The following is a 19,079-nucleotide window of genomic DNA, read 5'->3' on the forward strand; positions in this document are numbered from 1 at the left end:
AGCTTGTGGCTTGAAACGATTTTTATTGAATATCTTTTCTTAAATGTCTACCTGAGTTTGCTTTATTTAACTGATTTTCCAAAACATTCTTCCTGCTTTTTACTTAGCCTTCTATGTAACGTTGTCTTACTTTTTCTAGTAAATAAATCAATCAAATTAAACATTTCAAAGGGATTTCTTGATGTTTTTGTACCTCTTGTAATTTGCCGTCAGCAGAAACTCTGACAGTTTTAGTTGTTTCTTTCTTTCAGCTCAGTCTGTATTTTTTAACCTGACAAAATGTAAACATTATTGAATATAATATAAATTGGAAATTACAGAAGCTGTCAGTCCTTCTGGCAGTGGTTTTGTTTGTTTATAGCAATTATGATAATTTGTGAATAACACTTTGGAACAGACTTGTTGGCACATGCAGTGTCTTTACAAATAACATCAGAAGTCACACATTTTCTTGCTGAGACTGCAGTCCTGCAGTCCAGGAAGCCTTTTTTACTGTAATAACATTGAAATGAATTATAAATTAATAAATAGAGTCAGTCTAAAGGTGTGTCTTTATCTACCTTTAATAAAATACACCAACATTTGTCTTAAGTCTTTAGCTTTAGAAGCATAGAATACAACAAAAGTGATGTTGCTTTTTTTTTTTTCATCTGTCTTCACCTATTTAGTCAAGAGTTGTTGCCTGCATGACAGCTATTCTCAGTCAGATGGATGATCGTCATTACGCCACTTACATAGAAACCTTCGCTGGAACCACTGATCTGGTTGTAAGTTCACACACATGCCTGCAGAACTCAAATAATAAAGAGCTAATGGTTCATTACAAAAAAATAAAAACGATACATATATATTTTTATAGTAAAATTGTTCTTTTCTTGTTTTGATCACAGGATTTCTTGATGGAGTCCTTCCTTCTTTTCAAGGATCTGATTGGGAAACATGTGTATCCCTCTGATTGGATGGCCATGATCATGGTGCAGAACAAGTACAGTACCATACCACACTCCAACACAGGCGCATGCGTTTACACAGAAAGACTGGCAAGTTCAGATCTTCAGATTCCCTTTGGTGCAGATAAATAGGCCACAGCAGTGCCACTATGGCCTGCTGGTGAACCCACAAGTCCCCGTGTTGCATCTTAAAAGATTGTCAACATCCACAGTGAATTGTTCATTGGCACAAACCCACACAAGGATGACTTAGAGAGAGTAAAGCTGGGATCAAGGCTGTAATGATGAAAACGGTTGATGGGACAAACGTGTCTGTGTGTGAGCTGATAGAGCAAAATCTATCAGCGATGGAAACTAGAGGGGCAGCGAACGCTGTGTCAAAGGGAAAAGCCGGTAGAAGGATGTGAAGACAGGTTGATAAGGAGTATGTGGAGGAGGGCTTGTGAGGAAATGTGGAAATGTAAAGAGGGAGGCCTACTATGGAAAATGGAAGGAGGAGGAGAGGAATGACAGGGTTGTCATTCGACTCTGGATAATGATGACAGATTGTGTTTGTGCCAAAAGAGAACGGGAAGCAGTTTCTCATCAAATTCAAAAATGCAAAGAGTAACGTCTCACTGACACACCTGCACTCTGTGCTGAGGTGCCATCCTGCCATCACTTGAAAAGAAAATTAGACTCTAAAGCAGCACAATGAAAAATCTGTTTGAAGGAATCTACTCAAACAGTTTTCAAAGCTACAGATTATAAAGACTACATCAGTAGTACAAAAAAAAAATGTTAAAGCTTGAAGACAATTAAATAGTTTTTATTAACCTTCATTTAACCAGGGAATCCCATTGAGATCACAGATCTCTTTGCAATGGTTGCTTGGGCCTGAAGGCAGACTAACATACATGTTTTTGTACTGGTGGAGGAAACCAGAGTAAAACCGTAGAAAACCCATGCAAACATGAGAAGAACATGCAAGCTCCACACAGAAAGACCCCAGATCCAACCCGGGAGTTGTGGAACTTCTTGCTGTGAAGCAACAGTGCTAACCACTAAGCCATAATGCTGGTTTCTTAAGTGTTTCCTGTTAAACGCGTATTACCTTATGATGGTTGTTTTTCAAAGTAAAACAGTAATTTTGTTGCTTAACATCTAAAGGTTTATGAAATTAGTGACTCAAAGTAGTTTTGGTATTCTTTTATGCTTCTAAACTGGTAAAATAACTTTTTTTATAACTAATTTTTGGACTTGGATTTTGTTTTTTAACGCAGACCATTTTTATTTTATTTCATGGCCTAAAAATTCTACAATGTTATAATTACTCTCCAAATTCAAAAATATTACATAACAGTTGTTACTTTTTTGTTGTCCTCATATGTAAATAACTGCATGTCTTCTCATCAGAGTGTTCCTGAGGGCCATCAATACCTATGCTGACACAATGAACCAGAAGTTCCTCAATAATGATGACTTTGAAGTTCAGGTACAAGCAGTTTTTATGGATTGCAATTTACCTTTATGTAATATTGATAGCAGATGTGTTGTTTGTATTCTTCTAACTCTTAAGTCTTCCCTTGTTACTTCTTTCTAGCTGTGGAATAACTACTTCCACTTGGCAGTGGCGTTTATTACTCAGGAGTCTCTGCAGCTTCAGCATTTCTCTCCAACCAAGAGGAACAAGATTCTGGTCAAGTGAGATTAAAAACATTTCATTTGTCTTTTTTACCACATCTATTTGTCCTGCAGTAATGGTGCTACCTATTAAAACCCTATGTTACCTGTAGGTTTGCAATCAATTTAGTTTGAGTCAGAGTTGTGCAGCGTTATCTTTCCTAAGGGATTGTTCACTTCGTGTATGTGAAAATAACAGTATTGATTAAATAAATGGTTGCAAGCCAAGCCCAACTTTTATTTCCATATTAGTTTCTGTATATTTGTGTCTAATAAACTCTTTCTTGTATTTTATTTCAGATATGGGGATATGCGAAGGCTCATTGGCTTTGCTATTCGTGACATCTGGTACAAACTAGGTGAGGAAGACTAATTCTTGATGCAAAGTATGCATGGGTTGGTTAATGTTTTCTCTTCATGACACAACTAGATGTCTGTAGGTCTCCTTTAACACCTTAGAAAAGAATGAACATGTCTGTAAATAAGACGTGCATCTATCAGAGAAAGCAGAAATGTAGGTGTAGGCTGCAATTGCTGTAAGAAGCAGGGATAAAGGTTGTTAATGCAGAAAAAGGCAATTTTCTTTCAGTGAGTCACCTGAAGGAAAGTGGAAGGTGAAACATAGGGGACCATACAATGCATTTGGGGAGGTTTTGCCATTTCTTTAGTGATTTCTTTACCCTTTTAGGTTACAAAGTCAAAGTTAAAGTGAGTTTAGTTTTCCGCACAAAAAAAGACATTCCTTCTGAACGTCTTTCAAAAGGTTGTTTGCAGTCCTGGCCTTTCTCCATTCACTTCTCTACATCACTGCGAAAGATATTTGCCTACAGGCGAGTTTGGCACACCTCTAACAAAGAATGAGCAGCTGCTTTGCACTCTGACTTGAGCTTCAGACTAGAGGATGACATTTTTTCGGGATTCCCACGGGTCACGGGATTCCAATAAGATAGGAGTCAACTTTATTATTACTCACGTGATTGGGATGGGACGGGGCGAAAAGTTAACAGGAGCAGACGGGAGCGGGAACTCACCAATAGGACAAAAAAATAAACAAATGCCTATTTTACCACAGATGAACTGGTCATGTTCTTTTGAAATCAAACTGCAGAACACAAAGTAATATCAAAAGAAATGGGTAAAAGCTCAAACCAAATTCAGTGCACTGTACTTCCTAAAGACTAAATGAAGGAGAAAAAATGGGAGTGATACAGGAGCCGGAGCCATGTTACTGGGAGTGGGATGGGACAAGATTTTTTTCTGTGGGAATGGGACAGGACAGGAGTGAAAATCCACTCCCATGTCATCCTCTACTTCAGACACAGAGTGACAATAGTTGCTGTAGCACTGTACAGAGTGATAAATCTATGTGTGAATACTATTGTGTGGGTGTGTGTGTGTGTGTGTGTGGGGGGGGGGGGGGGCTAGAAAATATATGAGGTCTTCAAATACATTTATGTATGTGTCTTGCAGGAAGTCATAAGATATGTTTTATCCCCTGCATGGTGGGTCCTATACTGGAAATGACCTTGATTCCTGAGGAGGAGTTGAGAAGAGCCACTATCCCCATATTCTTTGACATGGTCAACTGTGAACATACACAATTTGGAAACTTCCAGAAGGTACATAGGTACAATACACATGCAAACGTGTAAAAAATTAAGATGGTAAACTACTTAAGATGACAAACTTTGGCACATTCATTGTGTATTTGTAGACAAATGCATGCAACAAACTCTGCACACATAGTTTTACTGGCACACACCCTTTGTCCTTTACTGATTTCCTGAGATACTGCACCTATAAGTAAGAGAGGCATCTTAATTACTCTTGCATAATTGATTATTTCTTCTTCTACTGATGTTGGTTCCCTATCTCTCCTTTATCTACTCTTTTTCTTTTCTCTCTTTGTCTTTGTTTCTTTGGGTTTACAGTTTGAGAATGAGATCATTCTGAAGTTGGACCACGAGGTGGAAGGTGGAGGAGGAGATGAGAGATACATGCAACTGTTAGAAACCATGTAGGTCTTAGTATTAAAGTCAGACCATGACACAAATCTCTCCAATTTGATCCTCTTATGTGCTCACCTTTTCTGCTTTTATAGAATATAAATCTTAGCATTGCTAATGCCTAAAAGTGTGACTTTAAACCTGTTTTTTTTTTTTTTTGTGGTATGCTAACAAACAAAACTTACATCAATGCCAAACAAACGTTGCTAGAAATGATAAAGGATTAATGTTTGAATGCTTGTCTGTAGCTTGCTGGATTGTGCTGCAGAGAAACCCACACTGAAGCCACAGGTGCAGCACTTTGTCTCCTTGGTAAAGGGTCTCCTTATTCGTCTCCTTGACTACCGCACAGTGATGAGTGATGACAGCCGCAACAACCGCATGAGCTGCACTGTCAATCTTCTGGTAAGTAAAAACCACACTAAAATCTGAAGTTTAATTTGGGTTGCTGTTGCCTTTTCTTAAAAAAATAAAATAAAATCATGTCAGCGTCAAAAGTATGCCACCTCCCAAAGGTAAAATGTGTTGGAGTGGGCTTCCTAAGGGGCAGTATCCAACAGACTAATTTATAAGTTGGTAGTTGGCAAAAAAAACCAAAAAAAAAACTTTTTTAAGTTTTCACTGTGTTGCCAAATTGTCTTTTAGTCACTGATCCTCACACATCCTGCAAATCTTTGTCAATTTAGATATTGTTATTGTAATTAATCTTGTAATTCACATGACATTTTTAGCTTGATTAAAAAAAAAAGAGTTAAAACAGTAGTGAGTTTGGTCTATGTAGTGATCTCATCTATAATCAAAGGAAACAGACGAGGGGTTTTTAGTATCATGATGTTGTAACTCTTATTCTACGGTCTTTCTGATTTACTTTCCCATTCAATGTCTGATTTAAGGTCTGTTTTCTATCTCTGATTTCTGACTGTTTACACTGGATTACATCAGCTTGTGCCCGTTCTAAACCTTGTCTTGATGTGATCTCCAAGTCAGAGTATGAATGGTGTTTTCACTGTTTGGTATATCTCATTTACCCATTATATTGTAATTTTCAGCACAAGATTAAAACATAATTCTAGTCCCAAGCTTGTTTATTCAAATCTAATTAATAATTTATTATCTATCTGAGGTGTAAATATTTGATATTAGTTATTCATGAATCCGTGTTGCTGGATTTGCACCTTGTACTCACAGAAGGAAGCTACTGGTGAATGGCAGAGATGTTTAGCTTGTGGCAGCTGCCCATTAGCCATTCTATTTAATTTATTTGGTCGACTGAAAGAATCCTTTCTGCAGGCTAGCGAACCCAAGTACATTCTCGTATTTACACTCCCCCAGGCTAACACACATATTCTTTTATGTATTTGTCAAGCCTCCTGGTGCAGATAAATTCTCAAAGGAACACAAATATACTTCTACATGTTGAAATGTAAAAATACTCCTGGCCAAAAAACCTCTGCTAACAAGATTTTTAGTACAACTTTGTGCCACCAGCTCTGCACTAAAATATACAAGTAACAGCCATGTACAGTAGCTGCAATAGAAAGAAAAACAAGTTTAGGGTTTGCAGCTGTTTAGTGTGTATTTATTGTACTCAGTTTAGATATGTTTTGACAAATGATGATTCCTTTTAGGATAAAATTTTATGACTTTAATTGAAACTAAGTTCAATTGTTTTTTTTTTTTGTTTTTTTTTTCCTCATCATTTTTTGCCTTTAATTTAGTCTTCAACAAGTAAAACACAGCAGCATCAAGTTGTCAGCAGGTGATTGCCTTAATCAGTGCAGAATGTTTCACTTTCTTGTCGTCTCTGTAATACTTTGTTCCAGTCATGCTGGTACAGTCTGTCCTTACAAAGATTGTTCCAAAATCATTTTTTACAATCTTTTTGACAACATATTATATGTTCATTCTATTTTGCAAGATTGACACTTAACAAAACCAAGAACAAATTTTGATGCTTCTATATTCGCTTCCCTTTAAAGTTTGTCTTTCTTCTTGACTTGGGATGACATTTTTGGTGTGTTTTAATTCTTAAGTGCGGGTTCTGGGTTTACAGCAAAAGCCTGGAGATGCAAACAAAAGCCCTAGCACCCTTTTTAGATCATATATGTGAATAATAAACTAACTAAATAAAAGAAAACAACATTCCACACTTATAAAAAAACCTATGTTAAAACACTTTAAAAATCAATTTAATCTAATTAATAAAAGCTAACAGTTAGCCCTTTTAACCCTGTGTTAGTTACATCAGTGGTCCATAAAATTGGGGTTGGGACCCCCCTGTAGGTCACAAAACACCATGTTGGAGGTCCTGAGATGAACTCCAGAAATTAATAAATAAATAAATAAATAAAAAAATAGTCATACTGGCAGGCTGGCATAAAACAACTCAGATTGTTACAAATGTTAAAAACAATAGTCATACATTAAATTTTGTATAATTTTAAGTTATTTATCCATGTGTCCATCCAACCATCCGTCCGTCCATCCGTCCGTCCGTCCGTCCATCCATCCATCCATCCATCATCCATCCATTCAATCAAATATTTTTCACCTTGGTTTGAGATTGAGTTGTATTTTTCCAGCTACATCTTCAAGCACCTTCAAAGGAACATAAAGATTTTCCACAGCCAGCAATGAGACATATTCTCTCCAGTGATTCCTAGATCTGTCATGGGGGCTTGTTCAAAACACCTCCTGTAGGAGAGTTCTGGGATGAGCATTTACCATGCACACAATCCAGTTGAATTGACATTGATACAGGGAAGCAACACTTCGAATCTGACTACATACTAAAAGTTAATGTGAGGCTATCTATCTTTTAGGAAAGATCATTTTAGCCTCTTTTTGTTGGGGTCTAATGTTTCAGGTCTTTTTGTTAAGCTTTCTCAACAACAATTAAAACAACAACAAAAAGAGACATATTTGGTTCAGATCCTGCTTGAATCTACCTTTTTATCACCTGCTTCTTCTTTTTTTTAACCTCTGTTTGTGACCAAAGCCCCGAGATATTTCAACTCCTCAACTTGAGGCAACAGCTTACTCCCATTTCAGTCTTGGCAAACTAACATGTTCAAAAGAACATTGAGACTTCGGAGTTGGAGACTTTAATTCCTACCCAGGCAGTTTCATACTTAGCTGCAAAATCCCTCTAATTGAGTATCGTTTCAAAAAATGATGCGACTGATTTAAATAAAAATATCTGACCCCTTTTTCATTAAATTGCAGGTATACAAAATCGGCTTAAAACACCCTCAGTGCAATTGATGATGTGTCATAGCTTGCCAAAAACAAACAAACAAAAAAACATCTGTCTTCTAACTTTCTCTGTTAACAAGCTTGATATTCATTTTTGTATGCGTGCAGTTGTTTGATAGTAATAGTAAAATGTGAGGATACTTCAGTCCGTTCCACTTCTCCATTCACTTTAGATGTCGATAAACTTAATTAAACTGGGAAATGCACTCGCAGCCTCTCTCGCACATTAACACAAACAACCAGAAGCACAAGGGTACAACTCACTTATTACACTCATACAGCACATACAAAGTTATTTAGTAAACCACTCAGCTACTTTACTATGCAGCTCCCCAGTATCTCCTCAATAGCTTTCGATATTCTTCTCATACGACCCCCAAAAATGACAATAACCCTATTTTTCTTTCGCTTTTTGCAGAACTTCTACAAAGACATCAATCGGGAAGGAATGTACATCAGGTATTTGCATTATATGTTGGATTTGTCAAAGTGTTTATTTAAATGTTGTGTGTCTGTGTTGGACAGTGTATGCACGCATGGGAAAGTACGTCTAGATCAGTGTAGTTCTGTGTGCGCGCGCCTCCATAATCTGACAAGGGATTATATGAGTTCCACTGAATTAATGTCAAAACCCAAAGGATCAGCTGGTGGTCTGATGGCAGAGAGAACAGAAAGACACGTGAAGAGGTGCAGGGAGAAAGAGGAGCAGGATGTTTGCAGGAGAAAGGCTAAAATATTCACGAAACAGGAATCTAGATGCTGTCACGTTCTATGATTCATTTCAGGCTGTGGCTCTTAAACTTATTAATTTTTCACATTCAGTGGTTGACCTGCTCATGTGTTTAACTCTGTGGTAAGTGGAGGTCCATGTATTTAAGGTTAATGTAATGCAAATCAAGATTTATTGGCACACTTATGCAACGACGTATAACTCTATAGAATGATGATTTATCGAGCAGTCCAACAAAGTTTAAGTCGGCGCCTTTGGACGGTGTCTTTGTGTTGAAACGTTTCGTCTTTCATCCAAAGGACTTCATCAGTCCGAGGAGCCACAACAAACTCAGTCTGATAAGCAGCACACTCACATAGTGGGCCAACCAATTTGATGGTGATAAGATGCTTTCTGAAGTCCACCCTCTCCCCTGTCGGCTCATCTGAGGCAACCATGGCCAAAGTGGCAACACGACAGCTCAGTGGTTAGCACTGCTGCCTCACAGCAAGAAGGTCCTGGGTTCAATCCTCAGTTGGACCTGGGGTCTTTCTGTGTGGAGTTTGCATGTGTATGTATGTATCCTTTATTTAACCAGGAAAAATAACTCATTGAGATTTAAAAAAAACTATTTTCCAAGAGTGACCTGGCCAACACTGCAGCATAAAACATACAACAAATCCAAAATACTAAACCAAATACACAAAATACATATCCAGGAGAAATCACTTAATTACACATTAGGGCAATTACAGGAGCCAAGTGATCTGATCTCGCGTTCTTTTAGAATTGATTTAAATTGTCCCAACGTAACAAGAGATGATAACTTTAAATCCTTCTGCAGAATATTCCAAGTGGCAGGGGCAAAAGATCTAAAAGCCTTTTTACCCAGTTCAGTTATGATCTTTGGGACCTGCATCAAAATGATGTCCTGAGAGCGCAGACTATGGTTAAAAGTTCTAGATAAAAGTGAACATAAATATGTAGGAAGATGCCCAAGAATGCATTTATAGATAAAAACCAGTAAGTGAGAAAGTCTGCGGTCAAAGAGGGACATATTGCTGTAGCATACAAAGTGCAGTGATGTGTTCGATAGCCACAGTCAGTCATAAAACGGAGGGCACGATGATATACAGCATCCAATTTTTTCAAAAGCTGGGCTGAAGACTTTATGTTCTTCTCGTGCATGCGTGGGCTTTCTCCGGGTACTCTGGTTTCCCTCCCACAGACCAAAAACATGCATGTCAGGCTGCCTTCAGGCCCAGGCCTCCCTTGCAAAAGATATATGTGATCTCTGGTTAAATACAGGTTAATAAAGTGATTCAAAACATAAAAGTTCATGCTCAGTAATCCAGGTAAAAAAAAAAAAAGGCTTTGGCCATGGCTGCTTCAGATGAGTCGAAAAGTTCACCCACTATGTGATTATATTGATTATGGGACTGAGTTTGTTGTGGCTCCTGGGACTGATGAAGTTCTTTGGATGAAAGACGAAACATTTCAACACAAAGAAACCGTCCAGAGGACCTGATTTAACTTTGTTGGCTGTTTACCTGGATTACTGAGCATGGGCTTTGATGTTTATCGAGCAGTGTTATAGCTATGATACCGATCATTGGTTTGTGTTTATTTATTTATTTATTAACCTTTATTTAACTAGGCAAATCCTACTGAGATCACAGATCTCTTTTTCAAGGGGGGCCTCGGCCTGAAGGCAGCCTAACATGCATGTTTTTTGTCTGTGGGAGGAAACAGGAGTGCCCGGAGAAAACCCACACAAGCATGAGAAGAACATGCAAACTCCACACAGAAATAATAATAATAATGTGCTATATATTGTCATCATTATATGTTCCCATACAATGGCAAAATTGTTTCTCTGCATTTAACCCATTCACCACCAGGTGGTGCAGTGGGCAGCTACTAAAGGCGCCTGGAGAGATATTGGGGATAGGATGTGCTGCTCAGAGACACCACGAGATGTGCAATGACTGGGGATCGAACCGGGACTTTCAGGAACCGAGTCGGCTACCCTGCCTCTACCCCATCTCGGACACCATAGACCCCAGGTCCAACTGGGGATTGAACCCAGGACCTTTTTGCTGTGAGGCAACAGTGCTAACCACTGAGCCGTCACGCTGTTGCACTTTTTATTGAAAGTGAATCTTGACCAGATTTGTTTTTGACAAATCTGTTATTTGACTGAGCAAATAATGAGAACAGAACCAGGGCTGGTGTCATTATTTGATTGTGTTCTAATCCCATCATAGCAACTCTTATTTTCTCCATCCTATAATGAATGTTGTTAATGTTATCAGCACCATTTGCACTGCCTTCAAGCTCACACCACAACCAAACAGAAGTCATTTTTAGCTCACCATAAGTTCAGAAACAGAGGCCTTTAACCTCCATTCTTTAGCATTGCAGAGTAAAGAACAATAACAGACTGTTATTAAAATAAGACATCTTGAAAGCTTGAAAACATCACTTGTGTATAGCCAATATCAGTGGGACTTCCATTACCCATACAAGTCATATAATCAGGATTTCATTAAAAAGATCATTTGTGAGATTTCACACTCACACGGGATCAATACTCAGGCGAGCGTCTCAGTAAAAACAGACTGATGATGCATGTGCTCAGCAGCAGGAGAGTCCCAATTATCCAACTGCAAGACCCTAAACCTAAAATGTTTATGTCTTCCTATTTTTATGACTAAATCCCAGACTGTCTCACAGCTTTAGCAAAATGTTTGCCTCGCAAATAAAACCTGCTGCAAAATTGTTCCTTTCCTAATGTGTTGTACATGTTTTTTTATGAGCACTCAGCCCAGTGCAGTTTATGCAAATGGAAGACTTTTTTTTTTTGTTTTACTTAAAAAGCACTTTATATTTATGCTTAACACAACAAATAATATGCACATCTTTGACGTGGACTCCCACACACTTGCCTTTAATGTTACAGTTGCTGAACATCCCTGTGCTCACATTTCTGGCTTATAAAACATTTTTAGACCACAAGCAGCTGCCATAGGATTAAAAGACGCCCAAAGTGCTTTGTGTGTGCTTGCTCTTGAATGACCTTGCCTTGTGCTCATATTTCAAGGTGTGTGTGTGAGAGAAATCAAAGGATGCTGACGCTGGCACACACAGAGGTTATTGCTTTATTTGCAGGTCTTCAGGTTGCCCAACACTGGCATCTAGTGGGATGATTTTAAAACTAATTTATGTTCATCTGTTTGTGTTCAGGTATCTGTACAAATTAAGGGACCTTCACTTGGAAGGTGAAAACTACACCGAGGCGGCCTACACCTTGCTGCTGCACTCTCGACTGCTCAAGGCAAGGCAAATATACACACACTCTCACACACACACATTGAGATATGTTTAATGCTGCTCCCACTGTCTCACTTTGCCTAATCACTTGTCCAACTTCAACAAATGAGAGTTGTTATTAGCTGATAGCTGGTTGCTACGTCTCTGCCTCCAAATGAAGAGGCTCTGAGGTTAATTTATGGCATCATGGTGGCCCCCGCAGCCATATCACTGTGGTGATTGATGCTGTGCACGGCTGTTATGGATGTGTCAGAATGAGTTTCACCTCTTTTGTCTCCTGGTCATTTTTATGGGACATTTACAGGCTCACAAAGGTAAGTATGAGTAAGAAGAGCTCTTTCTATTTTTTTTTTAATCTCTCTTCTTCTTCTTCTTTCTTTGCAACAAATCAGAAGTGCTGTTTGCAATATCATTTATTGTGTTAATTATGTATCAGATGATGAAGCATGGTCTAATTAATATAAATAATGCATTTGCATGGCTTGGTTTGCACATTATATAGGTTTAATATTAACAAATCATCCTTCTTAATAGTTAATAGCTCAAAAGTGGGAACGAAACCAGTCTAAAGAGTTGCAACTGCAGATTTTTTTTGTGTGTGTGTTTCAGCTTTAAACTTGTACCCTCTCCCACTCAGTCACTCTTTTTGTCTCTTCTTCTGCATCTGTCTTCACTTCTATCTGGTCCTCAGTGGTTGGATGAGATGTGCAGCCCCCAGTTTGAGTTCCATGGCTCCCAAACCCAGAGGCAGCTCAAAGAAACCCTCTATGACACCATCATTGATTACTTTGACAAGGGCAAGGTCCGTACAGTTTTATAGACTCAGTGATTCTTGTATTAAAAAAATAATAATAACAACATTTAAATATATATTTTTGGTGTTTATTTGGAAAAACAAGTGACTTTCCAAAATCATTTTCAAGTGAAACTGTAATGTGAGGATGTATCTTTAAAGGGTTCAAGCAGAACAGCAGAAGTAAGAAGCTGTAGCTGATTTTAGAGGGCAGAGTGATATGTTTGACTCCAAACTCCATCTCTCGCTTCAGACTGGGTGGGGGTGGGTGGGGGTGACATTCAAGATTCATTGGGCACGTTTACCATGCCCTGTAAAAAAAGAAGAAAATGGTAAATCAAATTAAATTTAGTAACCCCATAAGCATAATAATGCTGTAAGAGAAGCTGTACAGTCTATACAGGTAAAGAAACATGTAATAGGTTGTATTTATATGGTGATTTAATATTTTTATCCAAAACGTGGCACACAGTTGAAAGATTAGCTAAAGAATGATTCATCACCAGGCTGTATGGGAAAATAGTGTGTTTGCAAATGATTGGTATTACTGAATTAAAAAGGTTATTTGCTTATTTGCACATGTGTAGATCCAGCACTTGTTCATCTGTTGAGATTAGATGCTTCGTTTTTACACTTGAATCATTTTAACCTGGATTTTAATGTTCTTTAATATCCTCAGAAAATTATGAGAGTGGACTCAAAGTAACTTAACTGTATTATTATAATAATTATTATTATTATTATTGCTATTATTATAACAGCCATAATAAAATATGTCCCCAAAATATTGTAAACTCTGTCAAAAATCATAAAGGACTATTGATGAAAATGTGTTGATTATTTGATTTTAAGGAGGAATGACTCCTCCAGAGTTATCGTTGTGCACTGAAATATTAGTTCCACTTTTTTTTGCTTTCATCCCACCAAAAAATAAAAATAAAATTATGCCCAATAATTTTGTTGAAGTATAGAAACATGGCTCAAAAACTTGTTAACAAATAGTTTTTTTTAACCCTTTACATCCATTGCTTTGTCTCTGTTATTCCAAAATGTGATTTTGTCTATATTGATAATGTTCATTTAAATTCCATACTTTTTCCCCCAAGACCACACACTAGTTGTTTTGTGACCCAATCTTCAAGAACATTTGCAATAAAGGACATGTTCTTTTATTTCTTGCTGACTGTTTTTTTTTCTTACTTCTTTTATGTGTGTTCTAGATGTACGAAGAGGCCATCACTCTGTGCAAAGAACTAGCAGAACAGTATGAAAACGAGATCTTTGACTACGAGTTGCTCAGCAAAAGACTGGTAATATACACAATATTTGAATCTTTATTAAGAATATGATCAAATATGTTCTGTTTGTTTTTCTTTCTGGTAATCCAGAATATTCCCACACTCGCTACAGATTGTGCTGTATTTAACTTGAGAATGTGTAAAATATTTCTTAAATTATCTTTATTTTCAAACATTTCTAAACAACATCTGTGTCAGTGATCGGTTCCACAGTCTTGTCATCCTGAGGCTGTGGGTTTGAGCCCAGGTTGTGTCAGGCTGGGTGCAAAATAATTTAGTCTTTCGTGCTAGTTTGCACACTGTGGCGACCTGTATAAGTAAGCAGCCATAAGAAAATCAAAAACTTGCATCAAATCCTGTTTAAAACTAATGAACATGTATTTAATTTATTTATACATTTATTTAGCTCGAACATTCCCATGCATATAAAATACAACAGTATAAAAGCACAGGACGTGTGTTGAGAAGGGGCAAGGTGAAGCAGAGTTGCTTTTGTTTTCAGTGATTACCGTGTGACCCCATCAATGTGAGATTCATCACTGTCAGTCTACCACAGACCACTTGTATTTTAAACCTGCTCTCTTTGCCCTCTTGGTCACTCCGGTGCATAAATGATTCCCTGAATCTCACCTTGTGGTTTCTCACCTCTCCTTTGTTCTCGTCTGACTCCTTCTCTCTCTCAACACACCTTTTCCCATCCCCAAAGAGAGTAACACCTTTCCCAACAACAGATAAAACCACTTTTTTCTTTTCATATGACTGCAGCGATGGCTCTCTCAGTTAACACCAAATATATGTGGTTATATAAATGACAGACATCGCCCTTGGATGGTACACACTTTTTTTCCTGCATCTATCACCCTCACAGGCCAAGCATTCTGCTGATGGTAGCTTTGTCATTGGCGTGAGCTGATTAAACTGCCCTGACTGTGCATGGTGCACATTTGAAACTCTGCCCCGGACACATCCTTGATTTCTCTCCTCGTCTCTTACTCTCTCTCTCTGCAGGAACAACAAGCCAAATTTTATGAGAATATTATGAAAATCTTGAGACCTAAGCCAGACTACTTTGCAGTGGGTTACTATGGACAAGGCTACCCTCCATTTCTCAGGGTTTGCATTTAATTATTGGAATACAAATAAAGTGCATGTACATGTTTGGACTCTACAAAAAACATTTCCTTATCATTATTAACATCAATCTATTTGTCCTGGCTTCAGAACAAGGTGTTCATCCACCGAGGTAAAGAGTATGAGCGCAGAGAGGACTTCCAGAACCAGCTGATGAGCCAGTATCCCAGCTCTGTGCGCCTCAACACCACGACCATGCCAGGAGACGACATCAAGAACTCTCCTGTGCAGTGTATCCTTTAAATGCAAAAGCACACTCATCTATTTTTATCTGTAGTCTTGTAGAAATTCAACATGGAGCACATGATCAGGATGCAAGATTGCTAATACAAAAAGTCATAAATAATAACTTACACTACCTTCAGTATTAATAAATGATCAGGTCACAAGGTTGGATGAGTAAATAATGCACAAGACGTATTACATCTGTTGCAAGTGTGCACAAGTCAGTCAAAGATGTTTGGGACATGCTTTGGTCAAACAGGACTACAATACAAATGCACTCTGGTCCAACCCTGTTTTTGAATTGTTCTTGTGTGAATGTTTATGAAGCATTCACACTATTGTGATACACTTTTCTTCCATACATTATTCCACGCAATTCTCATCCCGCAGTTTTCAAGGTATTTCAACAAATAATATATGAAAATGTTTAGCTCTTTTAGTACAGTCTTGCTATGACTTTTGGTATTGGTGCAACTTTAGCTTTTTGAAATATTTAGCCTTTTTTTACTTTTTTTTTCTAATAGAAAATGAATGGAGCTCATTTTACATCCTTCAAATCTATAAATCTGTTTACAACCTTTTACTGCTCCTTTCACATTTTGTTCCATTTCAGCTACCTTGTGCAAATTTAAACATTTTTCAGCTATTTTCAGGTAATTTCAGCAGGTTTTTTTCCAGCGGTTTTGTGCTCCTTTCTGCTAACTACAACATTTTCTAACTTATTTTTGCTAATTTCAGCTTGCTATGCTCCTTTTAGCTTATTTCTACAAGTGTCAGCTTTGTCTACTATTTCAGCTACTATTTAGCTCTTTTGTATGCAGATTTAAGCCTTTTCAGATAATGTCTAAATTTTTCCACTCATTTCCACTTTTTTTCAGCATAATTCAGCAAAAGTGTGCTCTCTCCACTTCCTTCTGTGCAATTAAGTATCTTTCTGCCTTTTTAGCTAATTTTCAGCAGGTTTTTTTTTGTTGTTGTTGCTGCATTCAGCTTTATTTAGACAATTTCCACCTTTTTGTGCTAATTTCTGCTATTTTCAGCTTAACTGGGCAAGCCTGTGTTTTGCCTGCTTTCTTATGCTAATTTAAGTTTGCTCTACATTTTCAGCTACATTTTAAACTAATTTGGGCTCTTTTCAGATAAAGTCAACCTTTTCAAGGTAATTTTTGCTACTTTCAGACTAATTACCTTCTTTCTGCTAATTTCAGCTTGTTATGCTCCTTTCAGCTTTTTTCTGCTATTTCATCTACTTTTATCTGTTGTGTGCTAAATTTAGCCTTTTCAGCTAATTCCACATTTTTTTGTTAATTTCAGCTCCTTCCACTTCATTCTGAAAGTTTAAGCTTTTTTCTGCCTTTTCAGCTACTTTTCAGCCTTTTTTTGTTTGTTTGTTGTCATTGCTAATTTCAGCATTTTTTTTTTAGCTAATTTCCTATTTTGTGTGCTCATTTTTGCTCTTTGAAACATAATTCAACAAATATGTCTTCTTTCTGCTTTCTTCTGCTAACTTAGGGTTGGTCTTCCATTTCAGCAACATTTCAGCATGTTTTTTTTTTTTGCTAATTTCAGCTGTTTTCCAACAAGTTAATCACCAATGAGCATTCACACTGCATGTTTGCAGGAAATGCAATTTCTCTAGTAATTATTATTTTTGCATAATATTTTAAATTGCTGAGTTTTTTCCACATCAAATCTCTCCTTGGCGGAGCATGGGACCTCTGAGATTATTATACAGACACAAATCAGTCCATAAAACTGTATAGGGCTTTCAGTGTACAGATGGATGGTTCACAATAGACCACCAAGCTCAAACTAGCACTTTGGCCTTATGCCATTTAGTAAACACACTGCACGGCAGATACAAATGCAGGTATTTGCTCTGGCTTTGAGCCAAGTGAGTATTTGTAAGTTATGTTTTCTATAGGACCATGTTACTTTACATTAAAAACACAGTAGATTTCAATCAGACATCACATGTATGTCTATTGGATCTTTGATGTGATTAGTCTAGGCTAATCTTTGTTTCTGTTTATGACTTCTAAATTATTAGAAATGTCTGAATCAGTTTGTACATTTTGAAACAGGGATGATGAGTCACTGTCACTCAGAGAAATCTTTTCTTTCTGAGCGATCTAAACCAGACATCCAGTGTTTCACAGTGCAGCCAGTCTTGGAGATTCCTCCTCGCTTGAAGAACAAACCTGTCCCTGACCAGATCATCAAGTCAGTTCCATTTTACTCAGTAAATCGGACACAAAATATTTATAAAATAATACAGTATAACTGGTACTTTATCAGACATTCGCCAGATCTCATTCTATAGGTTATGCTTTTATTACCTTTTTATATTTTTTCTCACTTCTGCTCCTTTGTTTTCACACGACGCAGCTTCTACAAGTCCAACTACGTGCAGCGTTTTCATTATTCCAGGCCTGTGAGGAAAGAACCTGTGGATCCAAATAACGAGTTCGCTGTGAGTTCATTCCACGTCTTACCACAGAGGCTATGAAAGTGTTCGAGACGATGTGATGTACTTGTATATGCAACACTCTGAAACAACGAGTTCCCTCTTGATAAAATGAGACGTCAGCTCTTGTTAGAATAATTCATTGATCTGTTCAGGTATTAATTTGGTTTTACTGGATAAAATCTTTATATAAAAAAGGGATTTTCTTAGCTTAGATTTTTTGATGTTACACTTGAAAGCTATCCTTTAAAGGGAAGTGATTCATTAACACTTTTTCTCTCTCCTCTGTACCTTTTTGGGTCAGTCGATGTGGATTGAACGCACAACCTTCACCACTGTGTATAAACTGCCAGGGATCCTGCGCTGGTTTGAGGCCACTGACATAAAGCATGTGAGTCCTTGGACACATTTACTCCTTATTTAATTTAAATGCTTCTTATCAGATATCCCCTCCAGTCCACTACGTTTATCCTCTCATCTTCATTGGTTAATTTAAATCACTTATTTCACCTCCCTTTTTTCTTATTTTCCTATCTTTTCCGCTTCTCTCTGCGTCCCTTCTGCAGACTGTCCTGTCTCCACTAGAAAATGCCATAGAAACCATGGAGTCCACCAATGAGAAGATTCTGACCATGATAAACCAGTACCAATCTGACTGGAGCCTCCCCATCAACCCCCTGTCTATGCTTCTTAATGGAATTGTGGACCCAGCTGTCATGGGCGGCTTTGCTAAGTATGAAAAGGTAAACTGTCAAACTATCAACCATAAGCCCGAGTATCCAACTAACATTAGCAGTCGTTAAAAAAAACTCACTGCACGAGTCGAAATGACTTTAGTGTCTAAACTCTGGAAGCTCTGCAGACGAAGCAGAATTGTTTGATCAAGTGTCACCTTTTTTCTAACAGATTGGATGATGTTTTATACAATTTTTGGCAGAATTTTGTATTATGCACCTTTAAAAGCACGTTACAACCTGCTTGAGTTCATATTATAGCTGCTAGCTTCCAAACAAACGCTTAATGATTCCTCTGCATCAGGCATTCTTCACTGAGGAATACACTCTGCATCACCCAGAGGACAGAGACAAACTGCTCCGCCTCAAAGACCTCATTGCATGGCAGGTAAAAAAAACATGTTAATGCACATCACTGAAATTAATTCCCCCCCCCCCCCCCCCCCCCCCCCCCCCGGTCTGACTCTGGAAGACGGTGTGGGTGGGTGGTGTGTACAAGTCAGTGGTGGGTCGTAC

General features: G+C 37.8%; 1 protein-coding gene across 1 annotated transcript in view; it reads left to right on the top strand.

Moving 5' to 3' along the window:
* LOC119408457 (dedicator of cytokinesis protein 2-like) overlaps positions 1-19,079 on the top strand; it is a 135,494-nt gene that overhangs the window by 112,766 nt on the left and 3,649 nt on the right. The window contains exons 27-45 of the mRNA XM_037675283.1: positions 669-767; positions 891-985; positions 2,346-2,424; positions 2,533-2,633; positions 2,913-2,971; positions 4,083-4,231; positions 4,544-4,629; positions 4,867-5,023; positions 8,292-8,332; positions 11,829-11,919; positions 12,607-12,717; positions 13,929-14,018; positions 15,015-15,119; positions 15,228-15,369; positions 17,504-17,585; positions 17,751-17,835; positions 18,134-18,220; positions 18,396-18,572; positions 18,868-18,951. Coding sequence (XP_037531211.1) covers positions 669-767; positions 891-985; positions 2,346-2,424; positions 2,533-2,633; positions 2,913-2,971; positions 4,083-4,231; positions 4,544-4,629; positions 4,867-5,023; positions 8,292-8,332; positions 11,829-11,919; positions 12,607-12,717; positions 13,929-14,018; positions 15,015-15,119; positions 15,228-15,369; positions 17,504-17,585; positions 17,751-17,835; positions 18,134-18,220; positions 18,396-18,572; positions 18,868-18,951 — 1,920 coding nt within the window. The remainder of the gene's footprint in view (positions 1-668; positions 768-890; positions 986-2,345; positions 2,425-2,532; positions 2,634-2,912; positions 2,972-4,082; positions 4,232-4,543; positions 4,630-4,866; positions 5,024-8,291; positions 8,333-11,828; positions 11,920-12,606; positions 12,718-13,928; positions 14,019-15,014; positions 15,120-15,227; positions 15,370-17,503; positions 17,586-17,750; positions 17,836-18,133; positions 18,221-18,395; positions 18,573-18,867; positions 18,952-19,079) is intronic.

This window comes from Nematolebias whitei, chromosome 4, assembly GCF_014905685.2.
Source record: "Nematolebias whitei isolate Nwh7 chromosome 4, NemWhi1, whole genome shotgun sequence".
Lineage (NCBI taxonomy): Eukaryota > Metazoa > Chordata > Actinopteri > Cyprinodontiformes > Rivulidae > Nematolebias > Nematolebias whitei.